Source organism: Numenius arquata, chromosome 19 (genome assembly GCF_964106895.1).
Source record: "Numenius arquata chromosome 19, bNumArq3.hap1.1, whole genome shotgun sequence".
NCBI classification, from domain to species: domain Eukaryota; kingdom Metazoa; phylum Chordata; class Aves; order Charadriiformes; family Scolopacidae; genus Numenius; species Numenius arquata.
The window spans coordinates 12,277,211-12,296,092 of record NC_133594.1 but is presented as its reverse complement, the minus strand read 5'-3'; the positions used below and the strand labels follow the sequence as shown (position 1 = coordinate 12,296,092).

Sequence of the window (18,882 nt, the reverse complement as noted above, 5' to 3'; positions counted from 1 at the left end):
ACGGAGGCCCTTTGGCCTGAGACCGGCTCCGCCGCGCGCGGGACGCGGCCCGTCACCGGGGGAAGGTGCCTCTTCCCCCGGGGCTGCTGCTGCTCCGCAGGCGGAGTCTGGCGGCCGGGGCACAGAATATTATTTATATTTATATTTATTATTAATATTATTATATATAAGATATACTATATATTATTATATTGTTTATATTATATTTTTTATTATCTAAATATTATTATTTATATTTATATTCTTTATATTTCACAGGCACAGAATATTCTTTACTTATTAGAGTTAACCCTTCTGGTACTGCTAAGCTTTGTACAATTTCCTCTAAAACTTTGAGCACTAGAGCAAGAGTACAGAATTCTCTGGCAAAATGTTTTCCACTCCATCCTATATCACTAGGCTGGGACATTAAAACAGCAGTTCATGGGCTACAGTCCTCTTAAAAAAAAAAATATATATATATATGTGTGGTATATATATGGTAAATATGTGGTATTTCCACAAGGACTCAGAAAAAACAATCTGAAAGCTGCTTCTTGTCCTAGTAATGATGAGATTCTAAGTCAGAGTTTCCAAACTGATGTGGTAAGTACTACAAAGTGACACTGTGTGCTGCCAAAACAGGTCTCGTGCATTACAGCACGCACCCTCTGAAATCCTGGGTATGAACACTGCCCTGCTAAGAGTGGAATTACTCAGCAGCTTGTCCTGTTGAAGGTATCGCCATAAACAAAGATTCTTTTTTAGTTCCTGTTTCAGGCTGCTTTCAGCAGCTTAAATTACCCCTACGTAACATACATTTTTAAAAATTGGCCAGCACCCTCTGGTGGAAAAAAATGCAGAGACAAGATTTAGGGTTGTACCATACTGAGTTATTTGAAAAGGCTGGCAAAATGCACAGCCGAATAATGTCCCTTTAGACAATGCTATCAGTCATACCGTTTCCAAAAATGTTAATGAAATGTTTCTGTCTGTAGTTCATCTGACATTTGATTGAATGTTCAGTTTACATTTTTCCTAAATCCATGTACAGTACAATTGAAATACGCTATTTCAAACAGTTAATGAAATGTAGCATCCATGGGATCAGGCTCCATTTTTCCTGCATGATTATTGCTGAAAGAAAACAAATTCTGTGTTATGCCGTGTTCATGGGCTATTCTAGCTTCCCCACAAGTTGTTTTCAAGAAGTTTGTATTATTAAAAGTTAAACTATGTGGAGGGTGTCTGTGTGTGCACAAAGTCCCTCCCCATCTTTCTTACAACCCCCCTTTAAGCACTGAAAGGCTGTGATGAGGTCTCCCCAGAGCCTTCTCTTCTCCAGGCTGAACCCCCCAACTCTCTCAGCCTGTCCTCACAGCAGAGGGGCTCCAGCCCTCCCAGCATCTCCATGGCCTCCTCTGGCCCCGCTCCAACAGGTCCATGTCCTTCTGATGTTGGTGGCCCCAGAGCTGGAGGCAGCACTGGGAGGGGGTCTCCCCCCAGAGCGCAGCAGAGGGGCAGAATCCCCCCCTCGCCCTGCTGGCCACGCTGCTGGGGATGCAGCCCAGGGTGCGGGGGGTTTCTGGGGTGCCAGTGCACGTTGCTGGCTCATGTGGAACTACCCGTCCATCAACAGCCCCAAGTCCTTCACCTCAGGGCTGCTCTCCAGCCATTCTCCACCCAGCCTGTACTGATACTGGAAATTATAAATTATTATAAATTGCTTTAATAATAGCATTATAAATAGCAAACTATCAAAATGCATCAAAGATAAACTGGCACTGGGCAAATAAGTACAAATTGACACTGACTTGTCAGTTGTTAAATTCAGAATTAATATTCCACTTAGAGTAACAGAACTTTGCATCTCTTACAGGGTTTTGAGATAATCTCTGTCAAAATTTCTACTGTTGCTTTTTGATTCTATTGTCCTCTGGTATTTATCCCATCCCCACATTAGGCTTTGCACGGCAATGGCCACATCTTTCCTTCTGCTGACTCTGCTACATAAACAGTAATTTCCAGCAAAGGAGAGATACAGCAGTGCCGAGCAACAGCCCGTAAATCTTTCTATTACAGGAAGATCTATACACCACAGCTAGAATAGATTTAGAATGGTGGGTACCCATAAAACAAAAGGCAAGTTCCTACTTATAATATTTATTCTACTGAATTTACAGGCAGGGTTTAGGGAAGCAAGTTATACTATGTATGAAAGTAGAAAAAATGATCCAAACGAAAGTAGTCCCGATAAGCAGTTCAGGCTTAGGGTTACCTTGGATCAAGAAGTTCCGTTTTTTATTTAAAATGATGAGCTATTAAGTAGTTTCAACAACCAAAGTTGTGTGTGTGTGCATTTGTCTGTCAGCGTTGCTTGAAACTGATGGAGAGAAAACCTTTTTCATGCTTTACCAAATTATGCTTTGGAAAAAAAGTTACTTTAGTTTATGCAAGACAATTCTTTCATTGGATATCTCTGCTGAAATAGCCTAAAGTATTTTCCAAGTTATTAGGGACAGACTCTAAACAATCAGGTAAGTTGAAGTTTAACCACACGTACTGTACTATGGCACTGTAATTATTGCCATGGATTGCAACTTTAAACAAATATGAGCTACCCAAGGTCAATGGTGTATCCCCAGGTAGAACTAGATGAAGTGAGAATCCTGCGCAGCCAAAATGCAGTGTAAGGCTAGCTAGAAAAAAGGGAGTTTAAAAAAAACCCCTGAATAATTTCTAAGTGTTATGTGCAAAACATTGATATCAGAATTATTCTGATAGTCGAGTTACTTTTTAAATCTTAAAATAAGCTGATATACACCACCACAATTTCTCTTATTTCCACATCTCCATGTGGACAAAACAGGCGGAGAAGGGGCCTTTGAAGCCAGTTGACGCAGGCAATTGACCTACATCGTCTCGTATCGTCATCTTGGATTCCACTGAGCCCAGCGGAACTCCCCGTCTTTGTATCAGAAGATTTTTCCTTTCTATAAAAAGAGAGAAACCACTCTTAAGAAAGATTATTCAGATACTGTGAAGTCTTCTGATGTATTATGGATAGCTCTTGAAGTGACAGACACCGCATTTTACATGGTGTGAGAATTTGATTGTAACATCATCACTTCAGCTTTATTTGACAAGCTTGAAAAGTTTTGACTCGTTAAACCTACAAAGACAGTTTTCTAATCTTGTTGCTTTGGTCATGTACCTTCATTGTTTTCCCAAGTTTTCTCTTCCAAAATCAATATGTGTCTTCACCTTTAAGAGCTTTTCCATTAATCCTCAAGACATCTATTTTCTCACAATCACATTTCACTTAAGACAGCCAGGGTCACTACGTTCTCAAACAAGCACCCTTGTACTTCCTCTGACACCACCTCATGCTCACGCATTCTCCATCAGCCTCGCAAAATTGCCTCCAAAATCCATCCTTCAAACCCCTCCTTTGTTTCAATGCCCAGAAAGTCCACTGTGGGTGACTGCAACTTGCCTCTCCAACCAAAACCCTTTTACCTTTTCCCCTCCTGGCAGCCTCTGCTATCCCTGCTTTTGCGCAGCGCGAGGCTGGGGAAGCGATGCCGGAACACGAGCCTGGCTCAGCGCCGCAGCGCAGACGGAGGGTCCCAGAGCTCCCGCTGCCTTGTGAGCCTTGTCACACTCGGTCACGCAGATCTTCCCCGATACTGTTTTACCCCTTTTTTTTCTGATGCTGGAACTTAAGATGTTTGGCAGAAAGGGAGATCTCTTGTACCCGCTCAGCGTTACGAGCCCCTACACACATCCTTCTTGCATGACTAGAAAAAAGCTGTTTGCGCAACGGACAGAGAATTAGGAACCTTCATAAAAGCACAAATTTTCTCTAATGCCCTTGACCAAACTCCACTACATTCAGGGCCAGGTGACCAGGACCAGTCGTTTACTGCTATCCATAGTGGCATATTTTCATTTTGCTAGTGCTACAATTTTGTGCTTTTCAAAAGAATGCAATTTTAAAATGTACACCCTGCCTCTCCTCTCCGCTCCCCCCGCCCCCAAAAAGGCAATTTAAAGGAAATAACGTTTTATTTCATTAACAATTCAAGTTACTTCTATAATTGCCAGTACCACTCGTGCTATAGGCACGCTGCCCAAATGCTGTGCGCATGTTACGCACATGTTGCTCTGATGGTGCGAAGACACCCCGTTCTTACAGAAAACCACATTCTCAGAAGCACCAGACAGGTTCCACTTCTACCTGGAAGAAGTTCCCAGTTACTTTCCCTTCCCTCATCACTCCCTAAAGTTTGGTGCCCTTAGGAACGGTATCTGTTCTAAAGGATAAACTATCTAGAACTTTAGAACTTAGATTATACTTGCACAGCATTGTAAGCAAAATACAACAAGTTTGGTTTGCTTGACTAAAGCAAGTAAAGAGCAGCCAACCACGTCCAGGAGGCGGCCTTGCACTTGCTTTCAAACAGAAACCACTGGGCGATGCTGGGAGCAGCCCCTCCTGCGGCCTCGCCGACTGAAAGCACTTTCCACAGGTGCCCCGTCTGTGCCAGGTCTGTGCCTGCCCCCGATATCTGCTGCCAGCAAACCTGGTGCTGGCAACGCGCCTGCCGAGCATCACGTCGGCTCACGCTCCTCCCGACCCACACGTCTGCGCAGGGAACAGCCACAGCCGCCGGTACCATCCGTCTGTGGGCAGAGACGGGCAACAAAGGAAACAGTCAGTGTTTTCTGCAGGAACTGACGAGCAGCTTGGCTCTAAAGGTTGTAACTGCATCACGTTCCACGGACACAGCCTGGATGGCTCCCTGACAAGATGAAACAATTCTACCAAATCAAACAAAACAAAACATCGTGGAGGGGAATACACAAAGTATGTTCTGTTCTGTCTCTGCTTTTCAGCTAAAAGTAACATCACATTTATTCCTCTCCTCACAGCCATGTCTTCTTTACCCCATTCTGTATCACTCCCATTTTCAGGGGATTTGAACAGATGTTTTGCTAAAACACTGAAGTCATTCTGAACCTGCCCGTAGGGTCTCAGGGACTGGCCAACCCACCCCACAGCGTTACCCCGACTGAGGGGCTCGGACCTGGGCTGCAGGGAGACACTCTGCCACCACCCTGCTGGTTTCGTGTTTTCCTCTGAGAGTTGGACAAGGTTTTGGAGCACAAACCCCAGATGATCAACGTGGGCAAAAAAGAGAAACTTCAAGAGTAGTTTGTCTCTACAAAGACTTTTGATTCCTCGTTGGCAATGAGTATTAAACTGCAACTTTTTATAACACTTCAGGAAAAGCATTTAAAATGCAAGTCCCTTTGTAATCAAATATCTAAATGTAGACACTGACACCATATATTTGCTCTAGAAGCATTTTAATTTACAAACAGCAATTCCCATTGACTTTATACCATAAAAAAAGCAATTTACAAGCAAGAAACAAATTCATCAGAACAAAATAAAGCAGCACTGAAATATTCATGTCACAAATCTAAAAACAAAGTGAATACAAGAGTAAAATATCATTTGAATAAATATTTTAAAATTCATGCTATAAAATAATCCTTAATGGCAAGTTATTAATTGTTACAGCATCAGCTTAGCTAGCTTCATTTACTTCATATGGTGATGAAGTCTGGAGTTGTGAGGTTACCGGTTTATATTGCAAGATAATGACACCAAGTGAAGTCATTCAAACTGTTCAATTATTTATCATGAAAAACAACCATACAAATAAAAATTATTTAAAAATACAATTTTTCAGTCAGAAACAAACACTGTTAAAATCGTGCAAGAGCTCTACCTCTAGCCCGAGGGGCAGCGGGAGCCGTCGGTGCCAGCCCTGGCTGAGCTCAGGCCATGAGAAGGGGAGACCCCGCTCTGGCACCGACCCCGGCCCCCACGGCCCCCAGAGAGACTCAGGAACACGTCTCCCAGGCTCACTTCTTCCTTTAGCTTTTTTTTTTTTTAAATGTAAACTTGCGTCACTTAAGTTAATGCTGTCACAGGGATGTGCAAGTAGTATTAAATCTACAATATTAAATACAGCTATTCTGGCACTTGTTAAAATATATGTAAAATGCACACAGATTATAAACTTTGAACATTTTGAATGACTTTCCTAAACTTCCAATTCGATCACTGAGTATTATGAAATTTACAATTAATGAAATAAACAGATTCATATAAAGAATTTACATAATTCCCCAAATACTTTCAAATATAAAATTTAATAAATAACCCTGACCAGTCAAAAAGCACCATTCAAGGGTAAAATTCCCTTGGAAAATAGATTAGGTGTTGCATATTTGAGTCCCTTTCAATGGTTTCATGTGAAACCTGTTTAGAAAAATGACCATAAAAGAATCACAGTAAACTAATACAAAAATTCAAATAAGAGATATATATATATATATATTTAAAGGTAAAGCTCATTCAATCTTTTCCCAGCCCTTGATTTTATTCCTGCTGTTCTTCCCATAATTCAGCCTAAACATTAAGAGGCCTCACTGCTTTGTCTAAAAGTAAACCAAAGGCTTCAGCATAAGACAGGAATTTACGCTTGGGAAGACTGCATTAAGAACTATCAATTTAGGCCTACAGTATCTTCTGCGGAACAGTGAACTGACAGTATCCTTTATGCTATTGAAAGGTTTCACGCTAAAAAAGCAGAGCCAATCTTGAGGCCTTATTGACCAAACTGAACTTTTATTATACTGTAAGTATTTACAAAGCTATTTTCTAAATGTATTTACAAGTTTAAAAGAAGTAGTGTGGAAGATAACTGATTAAGAAAACTAAAGTAACTGTTTAAAACCACAAACATTAGCAAAGGTATAAAATCCTTTATTTTCACAGTTTGTCATAATTAAACATCTAGAGGAAAGGACACTGTCACTGTTTTCACATTTGTCTATAATTAAAAAGGTAGATTAAGAAGAGACTCAATTATGAACCAGCCTATATAATTTCATGATTTATTTTGCTGTCAAATATTACTTCACATATTTTATTGACTTCTGCATTTATTGTAAATGAAATGTGTAACAGCTCTGTGCTAACTTAAAACTGTACAGACACAAGACACCGTACAGTACTTCCATAATTTGCTTAAAATGACACAGCACACTCTGTTCTGGTGACTTGTGAAATGAACTTCAACCCGAAAATGCTTCATGTGTCATGACAATGTTGATCCTGGCAAATCATTATGTGACAAGGCACAATTTAATTGCTGTCGCCAGGTTTGAAGTTCGTTTTCTACCAGAGTCACACACTTTGCAAGTGTAAATGTGATGCTCGGTGGTGTTCTACGCTCACCGACGCACGCACCCTCTGAAGCACGGCTGCCCTTCACAGCCCCGTGCTATGGCTTGATCATTATGAGCGCTGCGAGCAGCGCAAGGGGGAAATGGCCTATCAACACCAAGAGGAGGAAGCGGAACTCGCAGAATCATGATTTTGTAGAAAAAGGGATCATTTCCTGCCCCTTAACAGTCCCGTTACAATGTTTTGAACCTGAACCTGTACAATCAAAGTGATGGTTTTTTGTTTGTTTTTGTCAAAGACAATTTTGGATAAGTCACTCTTTGGTAAACTCAAACCATTTAAATACATTTACAAATACAAAGAACTAGATTTAAATAATGTTAAGATTGTGACACACAGAAATTCAAGAAATATAACAGTAGTACCCACATCCTGCTGTCCTCAGCTCATACCTCCATGGAAAAGGTCACACCAAAGGCACCACAGCACAGGTCCAAGACAAAGGGTTAACAAGAACTGTACATTTCTTGGATTTTGCCTGTCTCAAGCTGAATTCATCAAAACACTTTTTTTTTTTTTTTTTTGCATTTAATTACTTAAAACAAACATTTAGGAAAAAAAACAGTATCAGAAACGCCAACATGTTTTTAGGCGGGTAAACATACAAACTACCTTCCCTAGACACAGACACACACTTTCCCTCACTGCAAACAAAAGTTCTGTCCTTGCTTCAAGGAGAGAAACATCTCCCCACCCTCTGCCTCTTCATTTACGCAATTTTAGGACAAAGAGGCAAATCACGTACTCAGTTTAACTGAAACTGCTCCAATGGAGCAGGTGGGGTTTACACTGTAAATCTGTACTTCATGAAATTCTTATTGCAGACCGTCACAATATTCAGAGCTAGTGTATTTAATAAAGCTACTGCGCAAATACGCCCTAACTTCGCAGGAGCCAGAAAAGCTTTACAAGATAGCAAACCTACCTCTTTGCTTTCCTGGACTTTAGGAATGAGCTTTAGTTTTCTAAATTTCAGGAGTTACACAGCATGTTCACAGGTGTATTTTCAATATTTGCTAAACAAACTTAAGGCCCAATCATATAAAACCTGTATTTTAATCAAGCGTGTGATTAATTTAATTCTGTTCAGGTAGAATTTCACACAGTAGTGTTTGCCAGTTCATGCTTTTGAGGTCTCTTAAGCTATTGGTTTGTGTTTTCTCTTGTGGTGAGGGCTTTTTTTATTGTTTTTTGTTTGTCTGTTTGTTTTGGATTTTTTTTGCCTTTTTTTTTTGCTTTTGCTTAACTGTTACCATTAGGTTTCACATTTTATATATTATACTGACCTAAATGATGAAGTTAGCACCATATTAAAAGGAACATTTGGTGAAACAAAAAGATTTAGAGTATTTTTAAAGTTGTTGGTAGTTCCTTTATGCAGAAAACAACCACTGAAAATAGTAGGGAAGCCATAGCAACTCTGTAATACTCACACATGAAATAACAGACATATTGCTCGAAATTCCCATAGAGTATTTGTTTTTATACAAAAAAAAGTACAAATTCCAAGTGCTGATGCATCACTTGGAGCTTTAAGTAGGAAGTCAATGTGCACCTGAAAACAGCTCTCTGTGAAGAGACCTATTAAAACACTGCTTGGAAATACTGTAGTTTAAACTACATCATCTCTCTCGGGGTTTTAACCAACCACGAAGAGTGATGAAGTTAATTACCTGGTATGGTTCTACAGTACGAAATGAAGGTAGATTCTGAGGCCAGTAAAAACACATTTAAAACCACAATGCTACTTTTAGCTTTGCTAATTATTTGTTTTTTAAATATATATATAGATATATCTATCTCTATATATATAAAAAGGTCAGCACCACAGGTTGTCTAGCTTGCGTTCTAGACAACTAACAAAACCTCTCAACAATTTAACCATAATTTAATAGATTTATGGCATTTGGTTTACATATGTTATAAAGCAAAGCTATTAAAACAAGGTAATTCACTTCGCTCACTTCTGCACACAAAGTAATAGTTTAATAAAATGAAAACTAAACAACATTCTTTTAAAACCAAACCCATCCTCCTGAAGTCTGAAGTCCTAGATCCTAACCAGAGAGGAGACCAGCAGTTGAAAGTCATACATAGTATAAACCTTGACGTACTTTTACATTCACCTCAACCAGAATAGGAAAAGTGAGAGCATTTTATATATATAAAGCAAATTTATATATATAAACAGACTAACTACCAAAACCAGTTAGTAAAAGCAAACAGATTTCATTGTGACACACATAAGGAATCAAAGTTCCAATATTCTCCCCACTGCTGTGTAGCTCATTACCAGCAACAGGATTTAGGAAATAAAATAAGGGAGATTAGAGCTTCTCGGCATGTCCAGCAGAGCTGCCAATCTTATTCTAATATCTTTCTCCACTGGAATTTGTGTCTTGACAGATCAACCAGTGGGGACACTTCAGCAGAATCTTCCTATCCTTTCCCCAGCACACTGTCTTCTACATTTTGAGCATCTTCAAAGGTAAAAAACAAAACGAAACCAACTCAGCCTCCTTCAAAAACAAAGAATACTTATGTAATTCTTCTCCAGAAACCATTTCAAACTGATTTCCAGAAGGTCAGGAAAATTAAAAGGCTGTTATACTTGTACTGAAGATTACTAAAAGAATAGCAGATTTAAAAAAAATACATTAGTAATGTGCTTGTTTGTGTTGCACTTAGAATGTAGTATTTTAATCAGATGCGTTAGACATTGCATGAATTTCCATACTAGAATCCATAGCTTCAGAAGCTGAAGCATCATTATCTACTTTCTGTTCCACAAAAGCTTCTGTTCTGTCTGGAGACTCTACCCTGTTTCTTACTTCTGTTACCCCAGGGTGATTTTTTCGCAAATGCTGGTTTAGCGTACCCTGGAAAGGAAAACATTTTCCACAGATCTCACAGCGAAAGGGCTTGTCATCTGTGTGACCACGAATATGATACTCGAGTTGGTCCTTGCGGGTGTATTTCTTCCCACAAAACTTGCACACGAAAGGAGTTATTCCCATGTGCAACCGCATGTGTCGATCAAGGCTCCCTTTCTGGTTGAAAGACTTTCCACAGTAAATACAAATGAGCCTCTCATTGTACGGATACCAGTGACCCCTTGTATTTCTTTCCCGTGGACTATTCTCATATCCTGGGTTACTCACCATGGCTTCACTGTCAGCCCCTTGCACCAAGCCCTGGACATCACCGTGCAGGTGACCGGTGGGTACCCGTTTCTGGCGCGCACGACCCCCTCGGAAGCAGCTCAGCATTGACCTGGAAGGGCTCGTATTGCTCAGGCTGCCGAAGGTTTCGGACACGCCTGCAGCCTGCGACGAGCCATGGGTAAACGAATAGACATGCTGTAAGACAGACCCATAGGAACCGACATTGACTGCCACCACTTGTTCTCCATCCACCATCTCGGTGTGGTACCCATCATCGCCCAGGGAAGAGCTGTCTGAGCAGCTCGGCCGCTCTGCCTTCTCCGTTTTAACTTTCACCTCTGCAATCTGACTTTCCCTTACTATCAGGTCTCCTTGCTCATGATCCCCTTCAATCTGAATCTCATATTCAGAGATACTCCCGCTGCTTCCTCGATCCGAGTGCCCTTCTTCTTGCAGACGGCTGCGCAGGGCTTTGCCTGGAGCAGTTTCCATCCTGAGGTCACCGCCCGCTGCCGACTGTCGCACCTGAGAGCAATAGGGGGGAGAGATCTCAATGGGATTGGCAAAGTAGCTGCTGTCTTTAACTCCATTGCGATTTTCTGAATTGTCTTCAGCACCAACCGTGACAGAGTCAACATCACCAACACTGATCTTGGAGTGAATGCTCTCCAGTATCTGTGTGCATTTGTCAATGACGCACTGCATCTGCAAAAAGCTGGCTGCGGTGAGAAAGCTCACGACGTCCTTCAGCTGTAAGGACATCCTTCCAGTGTAACAAAACGACAGCAACTGCTCAAAAACATTGGGATTTTTAATAACTGATATTGATAAGCCACTCATGGTGCTTAATGCTGAATGGTCACGGAAATAGGGAGAACTGGCAGCTAAGACGGCTTTATGGGCTCGGAACGGCTGACCCTGAATGTGCACAATTATGTCACACAGCTTCCCTTGCAGGCGGAGCTCATTTAACTGGCTCAGAACAGTGTTGCTGTACTCGGGCACATCGAACTGAATGAAACTGCTGCTGTCCATTTCTACTGATGTAAAGAGCAATCTGAAAGAAAAATGAGAAGATTTACAACTGAGAACGAACACAGTTTTCCATTTCAAAACCGAACGCTTGTACACGTTGAAGACAAATCATCACATTGATCTGTTTAAGGTGCGCTACAACAAAACTGTTGGTATAAATACTTGATATACTACAAAAAGTAGAGCCTTAACCTACCCATTTCTTGCATTTCTATAATTTGAAATATCCCTCTGCAACATTGACAATTCAATTGTCCATTAGAGTCTCCCTGGGACAGTCCATGTGCTAAAAGGAGCTTTGCAAGTTCACTTCCCGGTAAGAACTGCAGAACAGTATCCCCACCCTCCCAAAAGAATATTCACTTCATAGTCACTAGACAAGTTAAAAACTTCAGAACCCTTAGTAGGTCTTCAAGGCAGATACTACACCGATACTTGCAGGGAACTGCACTGTTAAATTGCTCAGGAATGATTTTTGGAAGGTATTTCATCAAGTTTGAAAAACTTGCTAAAGAAAAGCCACAGGCACATATGTGCGTATGTGTGTGTGTGTGCATACACACACACACACAAATATTAAAAAAAAAAACATTCCATATGTCATATTTATGTCAAAGGAGATCAATATACTACACCAGTGACATTTCTGTTTAAACATTTACCCCCTTAGAAAACAATCTCAGTAATTATTTTAAAAAATTAAAAATCAATCTTTCAGTATTCACATCACAAAACAAGGAAATCCTCATGAAAGGAAACATTTAGTGTGGACTCAATTCCAAACTATTTACCCAGTGTGTCAGAGGTTCCCAGATAATAATCAATTTGTGTCAATATTTGAGGCAGCACTTGAAAGAAAAGTGTTTGAGCCACCCATGGACTTTCAATTTTTTAAATTTCCTTTTTTGATTTTAATTTTTTCATAAAAAACCAACCCACCACAATGTGAAGCTCGTCTGACACAGCAGTGATTTCCTAGCTAGAATGATTTGACATTTAAACTCTAACCTAACTCAAAAGCCATGACTGCTCAGACTTGCCTGACACTGGGAAAGGATGCTCCAAGAGGCTTTAGAGAAGTGTGTACATTTCAAAACAAGATCTAAAGAAAAGCACTTTACCAATTTTTCATAGAGCATTATCATGAAGAGCACACAGGCATGTCTCCCCTTGAGAGCGTCTATCTGTAGCAGACGCCACTTCACACTTCCAAGACCGGGCCCCTAATCAAGCACCCAACAACCCTCAGACTTTTATTGCTATTCTTGTTCTAATTAATGCAGAAGTCTAAACACATAATGTTGCCACCATACCTGTTTCTCCAATTGAACAAACAGATCTCAACATCATCCATTGACTTCTGATGCAGGAAGCATGTCCAATGTATCACAACATGCTAGTGGATTTTTTTTTCTATTTATGTCTTATGTTACATGCTGTAATGGGACATATGAACAATTTAAATCAAATTAGGAAAATTCAAGCACTCTAAAAACAAAATCAACAGGCAGGAATATGATAAAAAAACCACAGGAAAGAACTGGAGCTGTATCACTGGGCTGTCACTTAAAACTAACATTCATAATCTTGACAAATGGAACTTCTTGGCAAAGAAACAAGGCATGCAGCTTCCTGACTTCACTAGAATTACATATGATTTAGAAAACGGTCAAAAAATCTCACAGAGCATTCAAAATCAGGTTATCAGAGTTGCTAAACATGTTCTGTAAGTTACCAATGTGTCATAGATGAAAATGGGTGAACGAGACTTCATTTGAGTTTTTACAGTTGTTATGTAAAAGCAGGGGAAAAGACGTTCTATATGCTCTTATATCTGATGAGGGAAATAAGGACTAAAGGGTGGTTAACAGAAGCGAGATGATGGCAGCCATCCATACAAAGGTAGCTTTGGCAGGAGAGTTCTTTTATTCAGCAAATAAAGCTACAAAACGCCTCAGAGCTTGTGAGCTGACGAGAGTCAGACACAGCTCAGAAATCAAACATTACACCAAACAATAAACCCAAGGGAACAGTGGAGCAGGCAAAGGCCAGAGGAATGTTTTCTGAGCACCCCGCAGAGCCCCGCTGCCGTGGGGGGACGCAGGGCTCAGCGGGCGCACGTTTGCCAGCCCCCCCATCTGAGGGCAGCGGGGCTCCCTCAGCCCAGCCCTGCGTCCCTGGGGCTCAGGAGCCAGGCACAGGGGACACGTCAGGACACTCCTGATGAAGCTGCTCTCTGCTGAGTGGAGGAAGGGCTGTTGTGGACCTGAGGTGACAAGCTGCCCAGGCTGAGGACTGTGTGCAGGCTACAAGACCAGTCCCCAGCAGCCATGATTGGTCGGTCCTGCATCATTTCGGATCTTTGAGCTCAGGAACCAGATCTTGGTCAAGCCTCACTCAAATCCCACCAGAAATTACTCCTTCTTTGTGTGTGTTTAGAACATACAGAAAGTTTGTCATATATAGAAAGCAGCCCCTCTCCTTGTCCCATACCTTCCCAAGGGCTCTTACTCAGTAAAATGGAGAACAATTTAGTGCAGGACAAAATATTAAAATACAAACTGTCACCACTAGCACTAGGTCCAGACAGAAGGAATGAATTAAGGATAGGCACCTAAGTAGAAAGAAGATGGACATTTTATGCCCTACCATGGAGGAAAAAAAAATACGTTCTTTTGATTACGGCATCTTAGCATCTCTAGGTGAATTCACACTCCCTAGGACTGGGCCACACATTGAAAATGGACTGTGAACACGTACCACGAGAACCAGGAAGAGAGGGGTGCCAAGAGGAAAGTGACCCTCAGTGGTCCTTGCCCACCTCATCTCTGTTAGAACAGGTAATTATCTCCATAGGCATATATATCTATTGATAAGCAATTTTACACCCTTGTTGTCAGAGTTGTTTTGTCTTTCTTTTGGGAAACAAAGAAGCTTATTCTTCTTAAAATGTTAGGAGTAAACAGCACAAATCCTGGTAGTGAGTGGAGTGAACGATGGAGTTAAAGGTCTGTAAGTCTGGCTGTCAGTGTAGCAGATAAGCAGTGAAAACCAGAAATAGGGATCAAGGGAACATACAGTATTGCTTTGAAAGCAAACAGATCAAGTACACAAAGCACAGCCCAAAAAGCAGTAGACAATGAGTTTCTGTACCCATCTGCTCTTAAAAAGAAGAAAGTAAACAAGCTACATCACGCACTTGTGACTACTTTTCCACCTTAGTTTCTTCCTTTGAAGATGCATGCTTCCTGCGATCTTGAAAACATCGCAGGGGTAGACAGCTGGGGTGAAATAACAAGAATTTTGAACAGCAGCAGCACTTGACAGAACCCCGTCCTTTGCTTTCAGCCAAACTCTGAAACCTCAAGCTGAAGCGGTGCTGGACCTGAGGAGGCTGCCAACAAACGCCATGCTGGGGAGCAGGCAGGACCGCAGCAGAACAGCACTGGGACTGCAGTAATTTTGCTGGGGTTGGTATCAGGGCACCCCAACTTCCTTCCATCAGTTTGGGAAGGCGAGACTGGCCCTTACACAGGTCAGAGAAGCAGGCACCACTAGTAATACTTTATTGATAAATAATGGGTAGAAGAACAACAATCTCATTTATTCGCATAAATCACCAATGTAACTATCTAGAAAATGAAAGTAATCTTTAGATTATATTCCAATACACAAGAAGGTTTTATTTTATTTGCATACAGAAGTTAGCAGCTCCATAATCAAATTCCAATAGAATTAACCAAAATATTATTCAGCAGGGTACCGTACCATAACAATACTTAATTATTCATCAATGCTGGCAGGCCAGTAGCTCTTTCAAGACAACATGATTTAAGGTTGCAGTACTCCTGAAACAATCCTGGAAGATCGCTACAGTTTGAAAAGGTTTATAAGAAACCCCCAATTTTTTAACAGCTTTCTCCAAGTTGGAATGTCTCCCTAACCTCTTCTCTGAGGTGATGCAAGCAGCATTAAACTGAAGCAGAAAGGTTACTCTAAAACACAAGTTAATTTTGGACACATCCACTGTATGATCTAAAGAAAAAGTTATTTCTACAGTTAACCAGACAGTCATAAGGCAACTTTGCTTCTCAAAGCCATGAGAATGTAAGTACTTTAATGCACATAACAATTCTTCATAGAATTAGCAGAGATTAAGAGAAAAAAATTAATGTGTAGTCAAAAGTCAAGTCCAGCACCCTCTGTGATATTTCAGCACGTACAGAGGTAACCTGTGTTCTTTAGGTCCAAGACCACTGTATAGTAGTTCAGAATGAAGACAATTATACAAACTCAAGTGTTTGGGGGGTAGTGAGCGCTAAGACAACTCATAGCAATGTTAAGTACTCTCATTGTTAAAAAGCAATGCATTTTGTTTTGCTTAAGCTTCCACCCCTGCCTATGTGGGATAGTGTAACGGTAGGTTGAAGTCCTGTAAAATTTAAGATCACCTCTGGGGCACCTGTCTATGAATAGGTCTTATCTTAACCTTCCTGCATACATAGATGAAAGCGTTTAAGGCTTTCATAGATATTATGTATGCAAGAAATTGGCTAAAGGCTTTCTAACCGTGAAGCACAGGCAGAAGTGGACACTGAGGTCACTGAGCCCTTGCAGCGCCCTGCGGAGCCTCCTGCCTATTTCTGTAGGGGATGATCCAGCCACACTCAAAAGAATCATATCAATTCTCTTTGCCTCTGCATTACAATTATTCATCAAGGTCTTATACAGCAAACGTAGACCATAACACGAATTTACTAGTAGTGGATTGCTGCCCTGTGTCCTCCAACAACAGTGTTCACTGAAGTAACCTGTGAACATGAGAGTGACATGCATTTAACATTTCTCATTAGATTTCATAAGAAACTTTAAAAATTATGTTCTATGAAAGCTCTTATTTCACTTAAAAAACCAAGAATAGATGGTGACAAAACACGTTCGGTATTTAATTTTACTGACATCATACAGTAGCAGCAAGGAAGCATCATATAACTACAACACGAAGCCGCGTGGCTGCCAACGTGGTATTAGTTTCTGCTTCTAAGTCTGCACCTGTTTGATTTCCTTCACTCACTGCTGTATGATTCGCCGCTCTCAGAGACAGGTGAATGATACAAATTATGCTCATTTTAACTCACACAAAGGTGTGAGAAAAGATCCCTTGCCTTTTCTTTAGTTAGCTCAGCAAGACAGGTTCCTTGGGAAAAAACACACGTTACAAATCACTGCTCTTGTAGCATGTGTCTGAAAACAGAAATCCATAGAGAAGTTAGGAGGATCGTAAGGAAAATTAAGACTAAAACAAAAAAGGTTCTCCATGACATGAAGAATGGACACTCTGTACATTACTGCTCAGAATACAGAGAAAAGGCAAGAAAAAAAAAGCAGGTATTTGTATAGATCAGCGTACTCCTCCCCTGCATTTGGTAGGATTCACTATTTACTGCACCACTGGGGAGAACTAAAGACATAATTGCAAAAATGTATCACCATTCAAGAGCATTTTAACTTAGGAATGTGACCCTATGCGCTGTGATCATGGAAGTTTTAGGGCAAAAATCTTCATCACCCTCACTCCTCTAGGTTTGCATTTGTCTTAGTCCTCAGATGGCAGCAGCCCCAGTAAATAGTACCAGGGTACCCACGAGGAGCTGCTGCCAGGCGGTCACAGCCCAGGGGCACTTCTAGGACAGTCCTCTTCAAATAATCTTTGAAAACAAGGAAGAAACTGATCATCTAATATTTTACCACCTTATACCTCTCATAACAGCAGTGTTATAATCTCTTTTAAAAGGCAACACACGGTGCCCTTGGAGAGCAGCGCTGCCGCTTCCCCGAAAACCCAGCCCCAAGGTACAGCACACGTCCCCCCGGCTGGAAAACCCGTTTCAGTATCACAGCCCTTAAAAAAAAAGGAAAAAAAAAAAAAAAGAAGAAGAAGAAAAGCTACTCTCCCAACAACTGAGATGATTTTGTGCAGAGCTGTGACACACTTGTAATAATATAAGCAGCAGTAGGTAAATATGTAGCACTGGTTTTTGCTTCAATTCTTCCTAAATTCAAGCAGCCATCTTCCTAAGAACTCTCTACTCTTTAAAGGATGAAGGACACCAAATTATTTTCTATTTATCTCAAGTGAGATAATCAGGTATTACCTTTTTTCCAGATTTAAAAATCAATGGTGCTAAAGGTTTTTCCAGAAACACACACACTAAATAATAAAAATTGAGCCTTGTGCATTTTCAGCTCATTCCTGCAGTCTATTTTGTGGTCTATGCAACACACTGCCAGAGGCATCCTCCTGGTGACAGAAAATATACCTAATGACACTTCTCCATGTAATCTATGCACTAAAATCATAGACACACAGAGACATATATATTTATAAATTTAAAACAACTCCTTTGAACCATAGAAAGGATGATTGGGGGAATGTTTCCACTTGATACTTACAGAAAAACTTGGAGCTTAATGGAAGGGATATATAAAATAAGTCTTTGTGTACTAACTAGATTTTTCTAAACTTTGAGTGCACTACATAGAACTAGCATTTAAAAGCTCTTTAACGTAACATTTATCACACAAAACATAGCACTACAGCAAGCAAAAAATTGTTGTAAACTTTAGTCATTCTGACTTTGGTCTCCTAGATGTTATCTTGTAACAGCAATTCACACAAACCAAAGAAATTAATGACACAAAACAACAGGCTTTAAGATCAGCAGTAAAATTACAAGTATCTGGTTCACCACACAAAATGATGGTTTCATGCATTTTCTTTCAAAGCCTCCCTTGAATGGAACACCACAGGAGTACCGACTTGCTGCTCAGTATTTGTCATGTCAAATAAATCACTCTTATTTATACTCTTCTTTCCTGAAACTCTTAGTTTCCAGAATTTCAAAAATTCAAAAATTCCAGAAGCTGAATTCTAGAAGCAGCATTATCCATAGAAAAATAAATCAAGCAATAATCTTTGCTTAGGTTGATTCGTATTCTTTGCTTTTAAACTCACCCAAATATATTTAAACTTAGACACAATGTAGATACAACTGGAGAGATTGCTGCATATAAACAAGAAATTTTGACATCTCAGAACAAGTAAGTGACTGTCACGGACTTAGGCGAAGTTTAACAAAGAGCTCATCTGCAGATCCTAAGAGACGCTACAGCACAAAAGAAAATTCTGTCAATATTTCTGTTGCAGCATGAAGTTTTATTTTGTTTGCATTTTCTCCAAGAGGATAAAATGCACTATATTTATGCACCCTTTACATCTGCAGTGATCTCAAACCCCTTTCCAGCTCAGTCCAACACATCGCTCGGTTAGATTCGCGTCTAACAGGGAGATAAAACTGCCATATGATTAAAAACAGC

At 40.5% G+C, this 18,882-nt stretch overlaps 1 protein-coding gene across 1 annotated transcript; it reads right to left on the bottom strand.

Moving 5' to 3' along the window:
* Positions 1-10,005: 10,005 nt before the first annotated feature.
* On the bottom strand, positions 10,006-12,859 carry ZBTB34 (zinc finger and BTB domain containing 34). Its single transcript, XM_074161293.1, has 2 exons — positions 12,819-12,859; positions 10,006-11,527 (listed from the first exon to the last, which is right to left on the bottom strand). Exons 1-2 carry the CDS (start codon positions 12,857-12,859, stop codon positions 10,006-10,008), a joined length of 1,563 nt encoding a protein of 520 aa, XP_074017394.1.
* Positions 12,860-18,882: the final 6,023 nt, after the last annotated feature.